Source organism: Kryptolebias marmoratus, linkage group LG9 (genome assembly GCF_001649575.2).
Source record: "Kryptolebias marmoratus isolate JLee-2015 linkage group LG9, ASM164957v2, whole genome shotgun sequence".
Taxonomy (NCBI): Eukaryota; Metazoa; Chordata; class Actinopteri; order Cyprinodontiformes; family Rivulidae; genus Kryptolebias; species Kryptolebias marmoratus.
The window spans coordinates 14551585-14570836 of NC_051438.1; the positions used below are offsets into that span (position 1 = coordinate 14551585).

Sequence of the window (19252 nt, forward strand, 5' to 3'; positions counted from 1 at the left end):
AAAGACTCGTACAAACAATCCCAGCATGCACTGAGGCTGTTCTGGTTGGACATGATGGTCTGATGGCTCTCAAAGGAGCGTAATGTTGGTTTTTCCTCCAGTGTCAACAATAAGGACTGAAAGTTGGGGGGTAAACCCCATCTCAACTCTTGCCCTTTCCTTTTAGCTCCACTACAGAATTTTGAATGTTTGCATCAATGTGAAAGTGTCCAAATTCTTTTCATGATGTAGGGCAAAGTGGTAGGGTTACCCATCTGTATAGAGATTTCTGAGTGGCTACCTTCCAAACCGAATGTTAGAAGCTACACTAGCAAAAAAAACATACAAATGTCAAGTATTTTCTCTGTTTAAAAATATTTTATCATCACAACAACAGTCATTATGTCTTGTTTGGTGTTTTATACCTGGTGCCAATATCGATCTTCCTTAACAAGCATAAAAACATTAACAATATGAGTTGATGTCTGTTGCAAACTAGATCAGTGGTTCCCAAACTTTTCAGCTTTCGACCCATAAATTAATAGTGACAATGGTGTGTGACCCCATCTGTTGGCTGCAAATATCCATAAATGGTAATGACCCTATTAAATAACAATAGTACCCCAGTAAAAACAGGTTCATAGAAGGAACACATACAAGGAAAAAGATGTTTTTCCCCCTCTGAATACCGATAACTTTGACTATGCCATACAGCTTCTCACTCACACGAGTCTGAGTGGGTGGAAGAAAGGTGCGTCAGCAGTCAAGTGTAGGAACTGACGTGAGGAGAAACTAAACAAAGGGCTAGATGGGTCTGAGTGGACGACAACCACCTCAAACAACAATAAAAGGAGTCATTCTTTGGAGTTTCTCGTTTCAACATAAAGGAAAAGATCCTGAAGACGGAAAATCGTAAACTGATCAAAGGTTCAGCCCAAAAAATAAAATGCGGCTTGCATTTTATTACGAGGTTAAACAGAGTTTAGAACTCAATTATAATTATAATTTTTAGATAGCATTTTGTTACATAAATTGATAAGTACAAAATGTTTTTGGGGAGCAGGTTAAAAAAACAAGAGGAAAACAATAAAGAACATTAAACACAATACCTTTATGATGATGATAATGCAAGGAAAGTGAGAACATGATTAGAAACTGTAGCATAAAAAACCTTGCTTGAGCAGATATAAGAAAGTTAAAACTACTATATCCTACATTAATAACAGTGTACAAATTGTAAACATAACAAATAAAAGTAAAATGAAAACCAGATGTCATTCACAGGATACTACAGAGATAAAACAAATAGATGTTGAAGATGCTAAAACAATTAAATACCTTTAAAGCAGATAAAACTAGACTTTAAACAAATGTAACAGAGGCATTAGCAGCTAAACTTTGAGGGAACTTTGTTTTAAGCCTGATTTTTTTTTTAAATTAAGTTTTGAGTTTAGTTTTAAAAACTCTCTGCTGCCCTCATGTTTTGAAAAAAAGACTTTTTCAGGTCACATTATTAAGTATGCCTCATCTTCACTGTCCTTAATTTGGGTTTAATCAAAAGACTTTCAGTAGACCTGAAGGATCTGATTGGTTCAGATAAGTACTGAGAATCACTAAGAGCTCTGCGACACACAAACAGAAGAAGCCTTCAAATTAACATTGTGAAATAATCTTAGGATTTGTTAGCTAATAAAACTATCTGTGTGCTTGATGTCTTTAAACGTGTCATTTTAGAACAGTCTCAGTTAAGTGGACCCTAGTGTCACACTGACATCCAATAGTATTTATTTTTCCACCTCAGCGGGCCGGATTCAGTGTGGTACGAAATATCAATTTATGTATAATTACTGAGCACTTGGGTTTAATTTTGAGCTTTTACAGCAAAATAAAATAGTTTTAAACACCCCTAATTTCTCTATATTTTGCTTCCAAGCAGCCAGACCCTCGTGTCATCTTTCAAAGTGGTCAACAGTTCTTGAGGCTTTTTTCATTTCCCGTCCAGAGGAACGTTTCCTTGTTTAGCCACTAAAACCAGTTCTGTGTGGACACATAACAGACAGCTTTGCAAAGAAGTCGTATATTTAGGCATTTTGTTGACAGTAGCTTGTCATAAAGATACAATTTGTTCCTGCTTACTTGGAAAAACAGGACTGGCACATAAAATAGAACTCTTGTCTGACAACTTCTCATACAGTAGCAAGGCTGTGGGAAGTAAGGGTGCAGAGGGTGCTGAAATATCCCTTGATGGATTACAGAGGACAGGAGCATCTGTTGGCAGACAGAAGTGATGCTTCAGTTCCTGACGGTGTTTCTGTCTGACTCTGGCAGCTTGTTCAGGATTACCAGCTCTCTGCAGAATCCAACATCTCCTTTGGGTCGTTGATACAGAAAAACAAAGTGCTTCACACTGTTCCTGCACATGTAGAAAACACATCTAACAGCTTTTAATGACTTCTTTACCAGCCGTCTGATCTGCTGCTTTAATATCTTGAACATAACACAACTAAACAGAGGAGATGGGACCATTGTTGCTGATATCATGACTTTTATTCACCAATACTTTTCATCATGCAACAGGAAAGATGGTAATGGGATTTCTTTTAAATCAGTTGCTGACACATGCTAAGGCACTTTATTTTTATCCTGAAAATGAACGTTTCTTGGAACAGTTTAGCCTCTCTTCGCGTTTCTAAATAAATCGAGCTGAAACAGACTCTCCAAACAGAGCAGAACTCCAGCGCCAGCTGATGTTATCCACTCTGCCTCAATCAAGGGCAAATGACTAATTACAGTCATTTTGGTTTTAGCATTTCACAGTGAAAACACTACTTGTGCTGCAGTGTGTGTGTGTGTGTGTGTGTGTGTGTGTGTGTGTGTGGGTATATGTAGAGGGGAGGTCAGTCAGAGGGTGTATTTTCGCATGCTGGAAAACGGGTTTCAAGAAGAGTCGTCTGCTGTCGACTGGCTGTAGTTGGACACTTCGATGAGGTTGTTGTCAGGATCTCTAAAGTAAAGAGAGGTGATGGGCCCCACGGCCCCGGTCCTCTCTATGGGCCCCTCTTCGATCTCGACCCCACAAACCTGAAGCAGAGAGATGACATCCACTGACACCAGACCTATTATCCAAATTATAATAAAGTCCAAACGAGGTGGTACTAGTAATTAATCCTCATTGTGCTGATAAATACCTTCAGATGAGCAGCTACAGACGACAGAGGGGTCTTTGTGATGAGGCACAGGTCTGCAGATCCTGCAGTCGGATGCTTGGCTTTTGGTTCAAACTCTTGGCCCAGCTGGTGAAGGTTAAACTTCTGTTGCCCAAAACCAAGAGCCTTACGGTTTCCCTGGGAGATGCAAACAGGAAATCTATTAAAGCAAAACAAGCCTACGAGTCTACTACTGCAACAAGTCCCTGGGGGTCCACTTAGAAAATAAACTGGACTGGACAGCTAACACCGATTCCCTCTACAAGAACAGGCAGAGTCGCCCTTTTCTTCTGAGGAGACTCAGGTCTTTTAACGTCTGCAGACCATGCTGCAGGTGGTTCACCACTCAGTGGTCTCCAGGGTCATCTTCTACGCTGTGGTGTGCTGGGGCAGCAGGGGGAAGCCAGCTGATGCCAACAGGCTTGTTAAGCTCCCCAGGAGAGCTGGTTCTGTTCTGGGAGCGGAGCTGCCGTCTCTGGCAGAAGTGTCTGAGCAGAGGATGCTGAGGAAACCGCTCCAGATCCTGACCAATGAGTGACGCCCCCTGCCTGCCACAGTGGACTCCTACCGCAGCACCTTCAGTCGTAGACTGAGAATGCCACAGGAAGTCCTTCCTCCCTGTGGATGTCAAACCTTTCAACTCCTCCCCTTTCTACACACTGGACAATAAAAACGAATCCTGAACTACATTAAACACTTAAATGTTTCTGTCCGCAGCTTCTCTGTTATTTTTATATATTGTGTGATTCCTTGTGCATGTTCCTTTGTATTGAAACCTTGGCACAACAATTTCCTGCGGGACCAATAATGTTCTTATTTTATATTGTCTTATCTTATGTTATAAAAAAATCAGTCCCTGGAGAAGTATGCTACCAGCTGAATGACAGCTAAAGCCTGCCACCTAGTGGTTGATTTTATTTTACACGAGTCTTAATTTGCACCAATCCCCGTGTAAATAAACCACTTTGATTACTGGCAATTTTTTAAAGATTCGTAATTAAGAAATATTAATAGCATTAATTGTTACTTCGTAATGAGCTTCAATGAGCTGACACTTACTTTAAAAGTAACAACTTCCATCCCGAGAACTGAGGTGTAGAAGTTGACTGTGTCTGGTACACTTTTCACGGTCAGCACCAAATGATCCAGATGACTCACTTCAACTGGACAGGCCGCTTTAAACCTGACCCCTAGTTGGCTCTGAATGGGAATAATCTGCAGAAGGTAAGAAAAATACAGAATGATAAGAAACATCATACTGTATAAGCGAAGAACGCCGCTCAGCGGTGAAGCTGGTCATCCTACATGTGCGTCAAATATCGTTTTAACGTGAATAAGAGTCGCGTAAATTGGCGACACTTTGAGTAGAGGCGATTTAAGCACGAACTTCCGGTCAACTACGGTCCAAAGTGGCTTTGACCATATTTGTCAGCTTTCAAACGCCGTTGGAAAACACGGAAGTCGACGCAAAAATACAACATAGCGAGTTACTTCGTTTATAAACAAAAAAAAACCCAATATGGGTCAAACGTAATAGCAAATACTAGGTGAAGACAATGAGGTGGTTTACCTTAAAACTGGTTGTGTGAAAACGCGACAAAAGCCTCTCAGCTGCCCGGAGCGCCATTGTTTAACGCCTTTGTTGTGGTGCGTTCACTGTCCGTCGGTACTGCCTTAATTCGCTTCCATATGAAAAAAAAAATGCACTGCATATGCCCATATATGCTTTTTACGATCTTCGGAATGAACGTGACTGCAACAGCTGCAGTAATGAGGTTTCAAAAACAGTGTATAAAAAATAAAAGCATGCAATATTTTTTCTTTATCCGGGGTTTTTCTCCATTGATTTTACTAACTAGGAATAAATAAAGATTGACCACAAACATACCACTTCATCTCTAGCTACACCTTTATGGTGGTTCAATTTCCTAATTTACTAGCCTTTATCAAGACAAAAAAGGTTTAACTTCACATCCGCTTATTTTAATATTACTTGAATTTACTTTTATTTTTTACTGCAAACAAGTGATTGAATTTCTTTAAACTGAATGAAAGAGCCTTTCTATGATGGGTTTTATGATGTTTTATGGAGAACAGCTATGCTCCACCTTGTACTGGAACACTCAATATATGCTTTTATAATGAAACAGATTAAAAAACAATAAAAATAAAGAGATGTTTTAAAGAAAGAAGAATTTACCATTATGAACCCATAATGTAATAAGCCGCATGTATCATTTTTTTTAAAAAAGAAAAGAAAAAGCACAAGAAAAGTACAGAATATATCTGTGATGCATCATTTCATAGCATAACAACTTGTTTAATTCAGCGGTTAGTTTCATTAAACACCCAGCTAACATCCTGCACTGGGTGGGTCACAGAACAAGGCCAAACTGAAGCCCGACCTCAGAGAGAGAGAAAAAAAACAAACAAACAAAAAATAAAATAAAACCACACAGTTCATTTACATGTTCGTGGTAATTGACAACATCTTTGCATTCAAATGTTTATGTCCCATAAAAAAAAGAAGTAATAATTGTGGTTAAGACATTAAACAGTGAAACAAGCAAGAAACGTGACAGGATGGCATTAATCGCGATGCCCTTTTCCTCCTTTAGCCAGTGTTCCTGTTCGTTAACATTTAAAACCTTCATATTTTCCGAAAGAAATTGAACTTCAACACATACTGAAAAGGGTAATACGTCTTCATTTAAGAGCTCACCATAGACATTTTTTAACAATGATATACATTTATATCATGGTTTGTATTCCAATACTTTGAACTTTTGCACATAAAGCACGCCAGTTTGTGAAATATTTGCCCATGAAGCAGTGGAGCTGATGTCTTCTCACTGACGTTTACAGAATGAATTTATCCAGACGAGACAAATGTCTGACAGTCCAAACTGAACCATAATTTGAGGAAGAAACTTGAACAATTTAGGTGGACCTTTAATTTAAAACATATAAAAGGTTTAGAAGTTGATTTTGTTCTCCATTTGAAGTCACCTTTGAGTCATTTCCTAAATCTAGCCAACAACAAACAGATAACTGCTGGCTAAACCAGGCTACTGACTCTGAGAATATTATTATTATTATTATCTCAAAGAATAAAAATATGATTGGCAGAGAAAAATCAATTTTATTTCCAGTTCTAAATACCAAGCTTTTTGATGGGATACTTCAGATGGGGATAATCAAACCTTTATAGCAACCCGACATTTATTATTAATATGTACACATCTGCAACTCTGAGATTTCTTTTGCATCATTTTTAATGTTTAAAAATAACACTACAGATTTCAAAAAAATTGAAAAATTGAACTAGTTTAGCTTTATGCCAGTACAAGACCTTTTTTTCTCTTCAAGAATTTGATGCACATTTAGAATTTGATTTTTACATTGGCAATCTGTGATAGAGGGATGTTTGGATTTGGTGAATATTGAAAGAAAAAAAAATAACAATAATAATTACAGATGATACTGTGAAGTGCAAACTAAATGTTGTGCAACAACCTTTGGACACCAAAGTCTCTACATAACTCTGCTATGCACACTGGTACCACCTATTTGTAACCGATTTCAAAGTAACTGGAGCCGAGATGACCAAGATCGTCATGTGAGGTAAATTACAATCCAAAACCAATTCACTGATACAAAGGATGAGTCGAAATTATTTTTACAAGCTTATTTACAGGTAATACTTTGAACTGGTGTTACTAAAAACTGTGCCTATAACCCAACTTAAAAAGAAGATCAGGTGCTACTTAGAATTTCAAACAAAAAGGGAGATCTCAAGTGCCTGAACTACCTGGAAGGTGAGCAGCCGCGATCGATCGGAGGGGTCTTTATGCAAGGTTGGATGGAATGCAACACCGCGTGGTTGCTTTCAATAATCAACAGCATGCACTGGTTGTAAAAGATCTAGAGAGCGATAGTAAATATCTAACTAGAGACAATACGTCTCGATGTCAAAGGATGAGGTACCCCAAAGTAAACCTGTAATGTTATGATCAAACTCATTAATGTGAAAAGAAACAGTGGAGACATCTGTTGAAAGCATATGGTTTGGATTTTTACTTAGTTTGAAGAAGAGGGGGGGGGGGGGACAAAAAAGGGGCTCGCCGTCTTTTTAAAAGTTATATGACGCTCTCGCGGTTGGCTGATACCAGGACAGCCCTGCGGCAGATGGGACACGTGGAGTTTTCAGAAAGCCAGCGGTCAATGCAGTGCACGTGGTACTCGTGAGAGCAGGGAAGCTTGCGTAGTTTGTTCCCCTCGGCGTACTCCGTTATACAGACGCTGCAGGTCTTCAGGGCGTCGCTCTCGCCGAAGTTGCGCATGGAGAGGTTATCGATCTGTTCTTTGGTCAGCCCCTGGGGCTGGTCGTCATCGTCGTCATTCAGGAGGAAGAAATGAGCAAGTCGGAGGAAGGGCAGTGAGCTGGGCTCCTCCAGGTTGATAGGGGGTCTGGGTCGAGCCCTGCCACCAGAACCCTGAGGCCCAGTGGCAAGGCCCTCGTCCATCTCAGTCTCAACTGTCCTCCCCCTGACTCCAGCCGCCACTGGTTGTTCATCGACGTCAGCAGCAGAGGTGTCCACGTTATTTGCTTCTGGATTGTTGAGGGTTTCCAAGTCTGCAGACGTGCTGGTTCCACGGTTCGAATCTGAGGAATCTGAGTCTGAATCCATGAGGTAGCCGAGCTCACCAAAGCCTGTCATGATTTGCCTTATCATAGACTGAAGAGCCATTGAGGTTGCTTCTCCCAAACCTGCATCTGAAATTCTTCGAATAGGGATTCGAATAGTGCTGACGTAGGTCCTTACACCAGCACGCTCAGAGCGCGAGAAGGTCCTTCGAAATCCACCGCGCTCGCTCTCATAAAGAAATGTGTTGTTTGAGTTTTGGGAGCGTGAGCGGGTCCGACTGGCGATGCTGTCCCTTTGTCGATATTCACCTGGCCGCACGCGACGCACCTGGAGATCGAGCATTATAGTTGGGGGGCGGCGTCCCGCTGCACCTCCTTCGATCCCAGTAGACTCACCTTCCTGAGATATGACAGGCTGGCCCTCTGGCACCGGTTCTGCATCCACCCTAGGCGGCTGAACATCACCTTCAGTTAGGTTTTGCCTTGAAAGAATATGCTGTCGAGTCCGAGAACTGCCCTCCACTTGAGGCACAGACGGGGTATCTGTAGAAGAAGTAGGGCTTTGAGAGGTGTAGGGATGTCGTGGATTAGGTAGGCCATCGAGCTGATCCAAATTGAGAGGAGAGCGACTTCTGGCTAACCTGGCCCTAGTCCTGCGTGGTTCTGGGCTACGGCTGCGGGCTCTTCTTTGTCCTCGACGTGGAGAAGAACAAGGTGGAGCTTGTTCTGGCTGTACTGGGGCTGGGCTGGGCGGCTCCCTCTCAACCTCTGGCAAAACAGCCTCTTCTAGTTCAGGTTCTGGCTCGACAATGACGGCTAATTCTTCTACAACTGGTTCTTCCACTACCTCTGCCTCCATAGGAACTGGCGGTTCAGGATTTGCAGCCACTTCTTGAACTTCTGGAGACTGCTCTGGAGGCTCCTGCTCCCCTTCAGCGGCTGCTTGCTGTTCAGCCAGATTGCGGTTCACGCTTATCTCCAAACTGAAGCGAAAATCCCCGCTGTTCGGGTTGGTCTGGCTGACAGCCCGCCATGACTGGTTTCCACGATGACCGGTTCTGGTTGTGTTGCCCGTGCGGCGCACTGTGTTCAGCCAGTCCAGGAGGCTATCACCACCAGGAGGATCCTCGGAGCTCTCTGGTTGCTCTGGAAATGCAAATAAAAAGATAAATAGAGTCAATTTGCATCTTAATGTGTCAGCAACTCATACAGTCAACATAAAAATATGAAAAATTTAAAAAAAATGATACACCTACCGACTTGCTCTTCCTGACTTTCAGTGCTTGGGTTAGTATTCTGCTGCTCTGGACCATCTTTGATTTGTTGAAGTCTACTAAACAACTCATCTTCGGTCACCTCTCCTGGAGGAGATATTACAAAATATTCCATTAGGACAGTTTGTGGCAATCAACATGTTAATTTTAGGTTATAATTAACTTTCTCTTCACTAGTGACCAGCTGTAAGAAAGACACTGCAGATGACAAGGAGAAACAGACCCGTCCCTACAATGAAAACAAAAAAATGGATTTAATGCATTCAAAATATATATTTATATAAAAAGCTGTTTGGGACATACATAATGTAAAAAAAATACACAAGTACACATATGGCAGATAAAAAGTTAATGTGGCAAGCATAAAAAAAACAACAATTTTCAACTGTTCTGTGAGTTTAGTTTTCTTTGACTGCACCAACAGGACAATACTAAAAACCTCCACACTTACCAGGGCATGACACTGTCCATTCAAAACCCTCTCCTTGGTGCTCCACTAAAGGACACTCCAAAGATACATTCCCCCTCCTACTGTCCAGGGACAGAAACAAATTTAATGTCCTCAATACTCCACAGGCAACTGCCTTTTGAGCATACTCACAAATGCAAGCATACATATAGTGAATAAATTAATGGAAGAAAAGCACCCAAAATCCAAAAAAGGGACTGCTTCAAAAAAAAAAAAAAAAAAAAGACTAAGGTCTGTTCTAATGAACTTGGATGTAAATGTTGCTGCATGTTGAAAACTTGCTGCAAGCAGTGTTTGGTTTTTGGAGATCATGTCTGAGATAAGTTCAGAAGTGCTGGTGTGGACCCAGTCCTTAGAAGCAAATCAGGTTTAATTGAGTTCTCTCAACCCAAATCCAACTACCGCTACTCCATGGTCTGCAACAGTCTAACTAAAAAGAGCTACTAGAGTACTTATATATTTTTTGTTTTAATGTTTGCTGCTGCCTTAAACGATGTTGTGCAATGAATGATGTCATCTGAGGACATTTGAACAACAAAATCTGAACACAGCAGGATCCTCCGTCCTCTTCAGCCCCACCAATAAGCTGTCAATGTGGAGCAACTTGACAAGATTATAATAACGTGTCAATCCGCTTGGCAAATTGTTCACATGTACCAAAACAAAAAAACATCACCTGCACAGAAATTTAAACAAATACAAGTAGTTTGAAGCCATTGCTATTAAAAAGAACGAAAACAGATGTAATACTCAAAATCTTAAATAAAACAACAGTACCAACGTAGAAGGCCAATTTCCGGTTCAGAAAGAAACGGTTGTTTTATTTTATTACCAGACAAACTAGTTGGAACTTTAAAAAAAAAAAATAGAATTTAGTCAAGCGTGGAATGATAAAAGCAGATTAAAGAGAAATTAACATTTTCTACAGTCGCATGACTATTTCACGCTCCACGATGTGCGTCAGCAAATTACCAATAAGGTTCATCACCTGGGTTTCCCAAAAGGTTGTTATCTCTCATGAGACGATAGTCCTCATCGCTGAGATTGTTGACGAACTGGTAGAAGGCTTCCTCTCTGTCCAGGCGATCCAGCTGCCTCCTGCGCTGCGACTCCGGCTGCTCACTGCCGCCCTGCTCGACACCGTCAGACCCTTCCATTGACTTAGAAGGGAGGGGGGGGTTGGTCAACAAGATGCTCTCAAACTTTCAGTAAGATCCACTGGCTGCAAGAAAGGACAGAATGATCTCACTAAGGATTCACAGTTGAATGCACACACAGATGACTGTACTTCCACAGAGCAGGATACGTATACAAATCTTTACTAAGCAATGTCAAAAAAGACCAATCAAGGCAAAACTTGCACAATATGACACAGTGAGATAGAAAGGCGAGACAATTTATCACACGAAAGACTCTTCATGACCTACATCTATAACAAAACAAACATTTCAGCTACTCAGCCTATTTCTTCTAGTCACTATCAATATTTCAGCTATTTCAAATGTCAGTCTTCCTATCAAACCTCTACATCTACTTTCCCCGTTCGTGCGTATTGGGCATTCAGCTCCAAATATATATTTTCCTAACTAGAACTGACATTGTGTATATCTGAAATCAAATTCTTACAAGAGAAACGTGCACGTTAGCCATCTACAATCACACCACTACTTCCAGTAGATGTTTAGACATCCAAAGTGAAAAGTATTTCAAATATCTCCATCATAAATTTGACTCTTAAAAACATTTTTACCAAGTGTTCATATTATAACGAGCAAAAAGCTAATTCAGACATTGGTAACTGGAAAAGTGACTCACAAGAAAGCCCACCTACAAAACTTATTACTACTTATTGAGCTTGGTGGGATGTTGTTTTAACACTAACAGGTAAAAAAAAAAAAATTGGGCTGATAACTACATTAAAAAGGTATTTGACATGCACATTTTTCTTAGCACAAATTTTGTTTCAAATTTCCAAAATGTTTATTGTAGAAATGATCTATTTCGGCTGTAGGCAGGGGTGGCTGTGGCCATGGCTTCATCCCGGTTTCCCCAGACACGTCCTTAATGTGACTTGTAGGATAAAAAGGGCTCCAAGCAATCAGACTGATATTTACCTCCCCTGAGGAGGTTGTTTTCAGAAGTGATGGCCGGTTTGTCTGCCCGTTTTGTCTGCCTGTCAGCATTATCGCTTAAAAACTAATGAACGAATATTGATGAAAACTTTTAGGAAATGTTGGGGTTGTCACAAAAAAAAGCAAGTGGTTAAATTTTTAGTGGCGATCCCATGGTCTTGGGAAAGGTTCCCTCTCTCCGAGTTCTTCTAGTTGCTATATAAATGCAGTTCATTTATTTGTGGATATCTGGGGCTAAAAGCTCAACACACACTGATGGTAAGTGATGTAATCAGAGTTATCTGAAATGCTGATAGGAAAATAGCTCTTCTGGATATGTAAAATATTCTTTTTACCTAGGAAATAAAACATTGTGGATATTGTCAATACATATCCAGCCAAGCCATGTATAGTGAAATAGTCACTTAGACTTTTGAAGGATTTTTACATACTCTAAGCTGTTTATTTATTTATTTTTTACAATATAATCTCTATTGCAGATACCTTGAAGCAAACCTTTTGCGAGCAGAAATGTTATTTAGATGTCTTTAATTCGGATTATCTCTAGTAAGACGGCCACATTATTACGGTAGAATGCTATTATTTTTTATCCAAAAAGTGATTAGAGGTAGGAATATGGTTTGATTATGTGTTACAACGACATGCCATAAAATAGAGCATTAGTACTGAACATGTACCAAGCTAATGTAGCAAAGCTCGCACTGCACTTACAAAGCAAACAGACACGCTGCCGTACAAGCAACAAAAACAAGCTGACTCACTCCATAATCACACGCACTGTAAATTACTGTTAATGAGAAATAATAAATACATATGCCGAACAGCTCGAAATTGAAATAACTGTGTGCCTATTGAGTCCAACCGAGGAGCAATATGTTGGTCAAAGTCGAGTTAAAAACAAAATGGCATCGTATGGCTTAGCTTCGAGTAAGGACAATAACGCAGTAACCCAAGTTACTTATCAGTAAAACAGAAGAATGAGTATGTTTAAATGAACTAAATAATCATATAAGACGCGACTGAGTCCGATATAGTTTGTATTGTCGCTTTAAAACCAGCTCATTACACGAACAACCCGGCTATCGATAGCGCAAAAGCTACTAGCTAACAACGTACTCAACGAATTAGCTAACGTAGCCGCTAAACGTAGCGAAATACAGTTTTACTCAACTTGAACATAAATTGCAACGCTTATATCGATCCCTATGTATATCCAATCTGTTGTTGAAGGTAATACCTGAACTGTGAAGGTGTCGTAAAATACACATTGAGCTACTATTAGCATCACCGCAGGCTAACTTAGCACACGACATCAACCAGTGACGTCCACAATTCGTATCCAAACACAGAGCGAACAAGATACAATTTAATGGACTGTAACTTTAAAATCAAACAAAACGAATGTTATCTGTCACAACATTACTAATACGTTACCTGTTCGGCGATGTTAGCACCAATATAATCGGACGGCACGGTTGTTTTTTCTAAAAATTACAGCAAAAAAGATCGATTTAACTAAGTGCGATCTCAGGATTCCATTTTCTTTCTTGTAGCTGTAATGATTTACCGGAAATGAACCGCATGAACAGTTTTCCCACAGTTTAGCCTTCCAGGCAGACACAAATCCTGAAGACGCAAATGGTTTGCGAGCAAATCTAGACTTACAACCGTAGCAAACAAGGCTGGGAGGATTATACATGAGTAAAATAAATAAATAAGTTAAATTGTATGCAATTTGATTGATATACAGCCTACAGTTTTATTCAATGTAACGAGAGTGATTGCCTGAAAGACTGAACTCAGGGCAAAATATTTCTCCGCGTGCCTTGGGAAAGCAAGAGTGAAGAGATGTTTGTTTAGAACATGGGTGCTGCTGGGCAGCTGTAGCGCCACCGTGTGGTCAAACCTTAGACTGTATGGAGAAGCTGAAATAAAATTATTTTCAATGCAGCAGCTCAGTTTATACTGAGCTTGCATCCCATATAAACTGTATTACCTTTATGAAATTTTCTTACTTATTAATTAATGCTTTGTGTAAATTGTGCCACTTCATGTACATTAATGTTTAATTAATTAACATCTTTTTTAACTCCCATTAATACAGTATATTGACTGTGTTAACTAAAGAGATTACTCTACCCAAATTTATAGCTACTACTCCTGGCAACACAGATTATGAACAAAATTAGTATGGATATTAAAGAAAATACGGTAGTCTTTGTATAAAGAAGCTTTTAGTACAAATATGTGTTGACAATTTCCTTTAAATGGACCATCTTTTTAAAGCAGCTCCAGTCTCAAAATTTTTGCAGCATTTCATGCAAGCTCTATTTTCTAAACCTTTACACAGCCTTAAGTTTTGCATTGCATGGTTATTCTGGCAGAATTTCTATGAATTATTGGAAGCTTTTCCTGCCAGAAGTGCTACATTTGAACTTACAAATTTAAAAAAAAACTTCTTTTTTTAAAAAATGAGGGCAGTGTTCCTATATAGAGAGGTCCAGTCTTACAACTTGTACTGAGACCATCCCGTGGAGACGTTGTTCTTCTTTTGGCTCATTTTCTTCAAAACTCAGTTTGTCCAAGGAGCTGTCTACAACAGGTACGATATTAATGGTTTATAACTTTTCTACAAACCCCCACTCCAAATGGTCTGAACTGTTGTTTTAAACCTCATTTGCCATCAAATGGGTGCATAAACTGCTTTCATCTTGAATAAAGACGTGCATTTCTAAACACTTTTATACCTAAAAGTATGCAACTATTTGTTTGAGTGAGCTTGAACAAACACACAAAGATCATTGCTGCATATAAACTGAACACATCGGATTCTGTAAAGTCTTGTTTTAGTATAATAACATAACAGCACCTTTATTTAACCAGGATAGTCAGCTAAGCACAAATTCTCATTTTCAATAACGACCTGGCCAACAGGCAGCAAGTAAGTAAATAAATAAAAGTAAAAACCAAAATGGTAAAACAGCAGGAGGAGAACACAGACACAAAGAACAATCAAATAACCAAAACAGATGCCGGAGTAAAAAAATAAAGAACAAAAGAAGTCAAAATGAGATTAATCCCTTTTCAAGCAAACCCGTCCACTAAATAACACAAAACTATGTTGTCAGGTCTTGATTTTCTTCATTATTTACTTAAAATAGACATGTTGATGATTAAAAAATTATAAAAATAAAGTTGTCACACTGTTGTCCTCTAAGTGATAATTAAAAAAACACACAAAAAACCCAAAACAAAGCACAAGCAGTTGTCTTAGTGACGAGGAGGCCTATATCTGTCCGAGCACGTCCTGACAAGACAAGCAGCCTCTCGTCTAATAACTCCAGGTGTGCCTGATGACTTCCCAGCCTCTAATTCGCCTGGCTCCCTCATCTGCCACGGGTGACTAAAGAACAAAAACAATGCTAATACCGGCTGACAATTTCAGAGGCACACATCACAGGATCTGTTTATGGTGCAAGGCTGCATCTCCAGCTCCAATTAAGCGTGCCAAAATGAGTTGCAGCGTGGACCACGGCAGCCCGGCTCAAAGTTATGGATGAGCAGTCACTCCAGAAAGCGCCTGACCCTGAGTGCTAATTAGATGTGACATGAAATAACACCAGCCACGGCGAGACTTGTAAAGGAATTAAAGTGACTTTCCGATGAGAATCTCCCAGTGTAACAAACAGGGGCAGGCTAATTGGAAATATAAAGGTCGGTTTTTACTTTTACACTTTTCACGGCGCGAGCAAACACTCAACGGAGCAGACTGGATTTACTTTTGGTGTTGCTGTTCGTGACGATGCTGCCACGAGCGTGTAGGGGGCAGTTCCTCGACAGATCCCCGGCTTTCTCAAGGCATGTTTCTCGCCAGATATTTTTAACCTCGTGTCGTAAACTTTACTAATTATCATCCGCCGCCATGAAAGTTGGATGGTCTTGAAATTGCCCGCGTCTGTTAGCAAAATATCTCATGAACCACTGGATGTCTTGTGATGAAACTTTCAGGAATCAATCACTGGATGTACAACTGCAACCGATTAACTTTTGGAGTTGATCCAATCCAAGATGGCCACCACAGCTATTTAAAATTAGAAGCATAAAAATGGCTATAACTTAGTCAGTTTTACAGTTATTGAGCTACACTTTGGCATGTTCAACACGTCCTCTGAGCTCTAACAGATCATGCAAAATCTTTGGTTGTAAACTTTGGCGTTCAAGGCCTTTGGTTGTAATTATTTTCACAAAATCCAAACTGTTTGCGCAGAAGCTGTCAGTGCAATGTTATGTGATGTAGGTAATAAACACAAATCAACTCTCTTCAGAAAGCAGCATTCAAAATCTTATTTTAATTTGTATATTTACTCCATAAACATTATTACAAAACTCAGCAAGTTACCAATATTACATTATCACCATACAGGCTTGATCACAAATATTTAAAACCTTTGCAACAGTTACAACGAAACAAAACAAAACAAAACGAAAAGAACAAAAAATAAAATCATACTCAAATAATTTACATGAAAATCTATAAAACAGCAAATTGTTCACAAATTATTTTTTTTTTTCCCCGACTCTTCGCTTTTTTTTTTTCTTTGCTTATTTGTGTTTTGCACAGTAACACAACACTCTCACAACAAGATCATGATCTTATTACAAAACTCCCAACAAAATGTAAATAGTTCTAGGTTCTCCTTGTCGATACTTTCATTTATTTTGGTTTTTAAAACCAGAAACTCGTCGTCAGCGTCGCCGTATAATCCTTTTCCACTGCCCACAGAGGCGCATAAAAGGTTACTCACACACACACGAATACTTCACAGCACTTTCTAAGAAAAATATACACTTACAAAATATGTTACAAATTGGCACACAAAAAATATACAAGATTTTTGTCGTGTCAAGAGTTCATTAAGATTCCTTCTGGTAACAACTCTAGACAGTATATATAAAGCTCGGTAATCTTTTAATGAAAAGAGCAAAAGTAATTCCAATCAGTGTCAAAGAATCATGAAGTGAATACATCAAACATAACATTTTAATATACATTCATAAAGAGGGTTAGGTACCTAATCTATTTTGCATTTCTTTCTCTTTTTTTTTTCCTTTTTTGTTAACTCTGGGAAAACAATAATAAATAAAAAAATAAAAATTAAGAAAAAGAATTGTCAGCTTCCTTAGCACCATTAACATGAGGCAGCTCAACAGTGGCACATTTTTATTTTTATTTTTTAAAAAAAAGAAACAAACGAATAGGAAATGAAAACCGAACGAACCGAGAGAAGTACATTCAATTTGACAATAGGCAGAAATGAGAGAAGGCAGACTAAACGGGCCCCGCAGCCCAGTGTTGGAGCTTCCCATCAGCAGCTTGTCTTGGTCCTAACCCTGATAACACGTAGAGGAACTAAAACGAAGGATCGTGGCAGAGACGAGACACAAATAAGACACAGAGAGATTGATTAGGATCCTTGCTGAACGCAAGCAATCGATTACTATAACCTGTATGTCAGAATCGCCATATCCAGCGTGACAAGGCCTGTTTTCGGATCAATCAGTCAATTTTTGTCTGCACAGTTCCACACAGCCTCACACTCCAAATCATAACCTCTTTTCTTTTTTTTTTTCTTTTTTTTTTTAAAGAAGAGTGGAAAATATAGGCTTATTTGTCTGCAACTGTGTGATTGGCTCCTTCTATTATCTAAAGATTTTTATTACTGATTAAACATGATTGTATAGTCTACTTTAAGTTTCATTTCTAGATGTGTTTGCAGTGCTCTGAGGTAGAGAATGAGCCCAAATTAACAGATAGAAATGAGGAAGTTAAAAACAAACTTTTTTTTTTTTTTTTTTAAATCATGGTCTTGGATTACAGGTCACAATATTTTCCGTCAGAATATTGACCCCTGAAATGACAGGTATAGACCTTTGGAAATAGAATAAAATGAAAGAAAAGTACATTGTAAACAACAACAACAATAACAAAAGAAGAAAAAAAAGAATTTTAGACATTATGTCAAAGAAAAAAGACGACAGATGTGCAACTTATAAAGTAAGGCAGTGTTAATTAAAACAAAATACGCAAGAATGTTAATTAAAGTTTCTGTTTAAATGAGCTATTTTTAATTTTTTTTTTTCGTTTTGCAAGATAGAAGATAGAAGTAAAAATATCCGTATGGAGCAAACGCAAAGACATGCTTTCCTTTCATTTACAAGACTACTGATTCCATTTGTACTGAAAACCGCTTTCACATTCACAATAAAACCTAACTGCAAAAATGTCTATTCACCACTGATGCATGCATCAGAATCTCTACGAGTCGGAATCTGCCTTAAATTTCCAGTACAAACAGCTATTCAGTGAGGCGCAGCCCCCCCAAAACGACAGGCAATTTCCTTGCTTACCCTCAGACATCTGCACTGCACTCCCTCTCGGTCCAGAGAGGGCTCATTTGAACCTCTTTTTCTTTTTTTTAATCTCTTTCCTTTGCAGTGGCCTTCAGAGCGGCTCTCCCCTTTTGCCTCGCCTTTGTTGCTTCTCAGTGCCAGGCCATGTTGAGGTAAATTGAATTTGGCAAACAAAGTAGGGGGTAAAAAGAAAAAAAAATAGAAAAAAAGCAAAACAAACAACAAAAAATAAAGAAAACGAGGAGAATTCAGAGTCTTTTTTTCCCGATTTGGTTTCATGAGTGTTGGCGTACCACTGCCAGCTGTTGGTGCCTTTCATCAGAGAAGAGAGGAGAGAAGGAGAGAGAGAGAGAGAAAGGGAGGAAAAACGTCTCAAATGAAGAATTCCTGTAGTTGCAAGTCTCTGCGAGGAGCCTCCAACCCGAGCAGCCAATATTCCAATGGATAGAAAAGAGGAACAGTCAATATTCACACATATATAAGAGGTCATTTACACAGCATTGTTACTTTTGGCACATTGATTTTTTAAATTATAATCATCTTTTTTTCCCTTTTTTTTTTATTTTTTTTTTGCAAATATTGCATGTCCCTGTACAACAACATTGACAAAAATACTCTGAGGGTGGAGCTTTTATGAATTTGCAAGGCGTAAAAATGTAAATTTAGATAACCAGTTCCTCTAAAACTCCACAGGTAAAAGAAACGCTCAGTAAAAGGAAATGGGGAGTCATTCCGACTTTGAGGTTTAAAAAGAACGAAAGAAAGAAAGAAAGAAAGAAAGAAAGAAAGAAAGAAAGAAAGAAAGAAAGAAAGAAAGAAAGAAAGAAAGAAAGAAAGAAAGAAAAAAAAAGAGACAAGGTCTGATATGTCAACAATACAAAATGGTCCCATCTTTTTGTGTTTAAAGATGTCTTGGGCTTAAATAGGGCTCATTAAGTGTAGGCTTCCTTCTTGAAATGAGCCAGGCAGTGTATGAAGAACAGCAACAACAGGACATCCATATTCTGCATACAAAAACAGATGAGGAGGGGGGATGGGATGCGTAGATGTCACTCAATGCATTTGTGTATATAGCTACATCTTTAGGGAAAAGCAAAAAAAAAAGAAAAAGTAAAATCTCATAATTCAGGGGA

General features: G+C 39.1%; 3 protein-coding genes across 3 annotated transcripts in view; all 3 read right to left on the reverse strand.

Annotated features, from left to right (window-relative positions):
• Positions 1-2507: 2507 nt before the first annotated feature.
• Positions 2508-4910, reverse strand: glod5 (glyoxalase domain containing 5). Its single transcript, XM_017424120.3, has 4 exons — positions 4756-4910; positions 4245-4400; positions 3168-3323; positions 2508-3060 (listed from the first exon to the last, which is right to left on the reverse strand). The coding sequence occupies exons 1-4, from the start codon at positions 4810-4812 to the stop codon at positions 2917-2919; spliced, it is 513 nt and encodes a 170-aa protein (XP_017279609.1). The 5' UTR covers positions 4813-4910; the 3' UTR covers positions 2508-2916.
• Positions 4911-5468: 558 nt separating this feature from the next.
• rlim (ring finger protein, LIM domain interacting) lies at positions 5469-13293 on the reverse strand. The gene is made up of 4 exons (XM_017424146.3): positions 13143-13293; positions 10565-10798; positions 9090-9194; positions 5469-8979 (listed from the first exon to the last, which is right to left on the reverse strand). The coding sequence occupies exons 2-4, from the start codon at positions 10731-10733 to the stop codon at positions 7325-7327; spliced, it is 1929 nt and encodes a 642-aa protein (XP_017279635.1). The 5' UTR covers positions 10734-10798; positions 13143-13293; the 3' UTR covers positions 5469-7324.
• A 2735-nt stretch (positions 13294-16028) lies between these two features.
• nexmifb (neurite extension and migration factor b) overlaps positions 16029-19252 on the reverse strand; it is a 76465-nt gene continuing 73241 nt past the window's right edge. Inside the window, exon 4 of the mRNA XM_017424145.3 lies at positions 16029-19123. Coding sequence (XP_017279634.1) covers positions 19021-19123 — 103 coding nt within the window. The 3' untranslated portion in view covers positions 16029-19020. The remainder of the gene's footprint in view (positions 19124-19252) is intronic.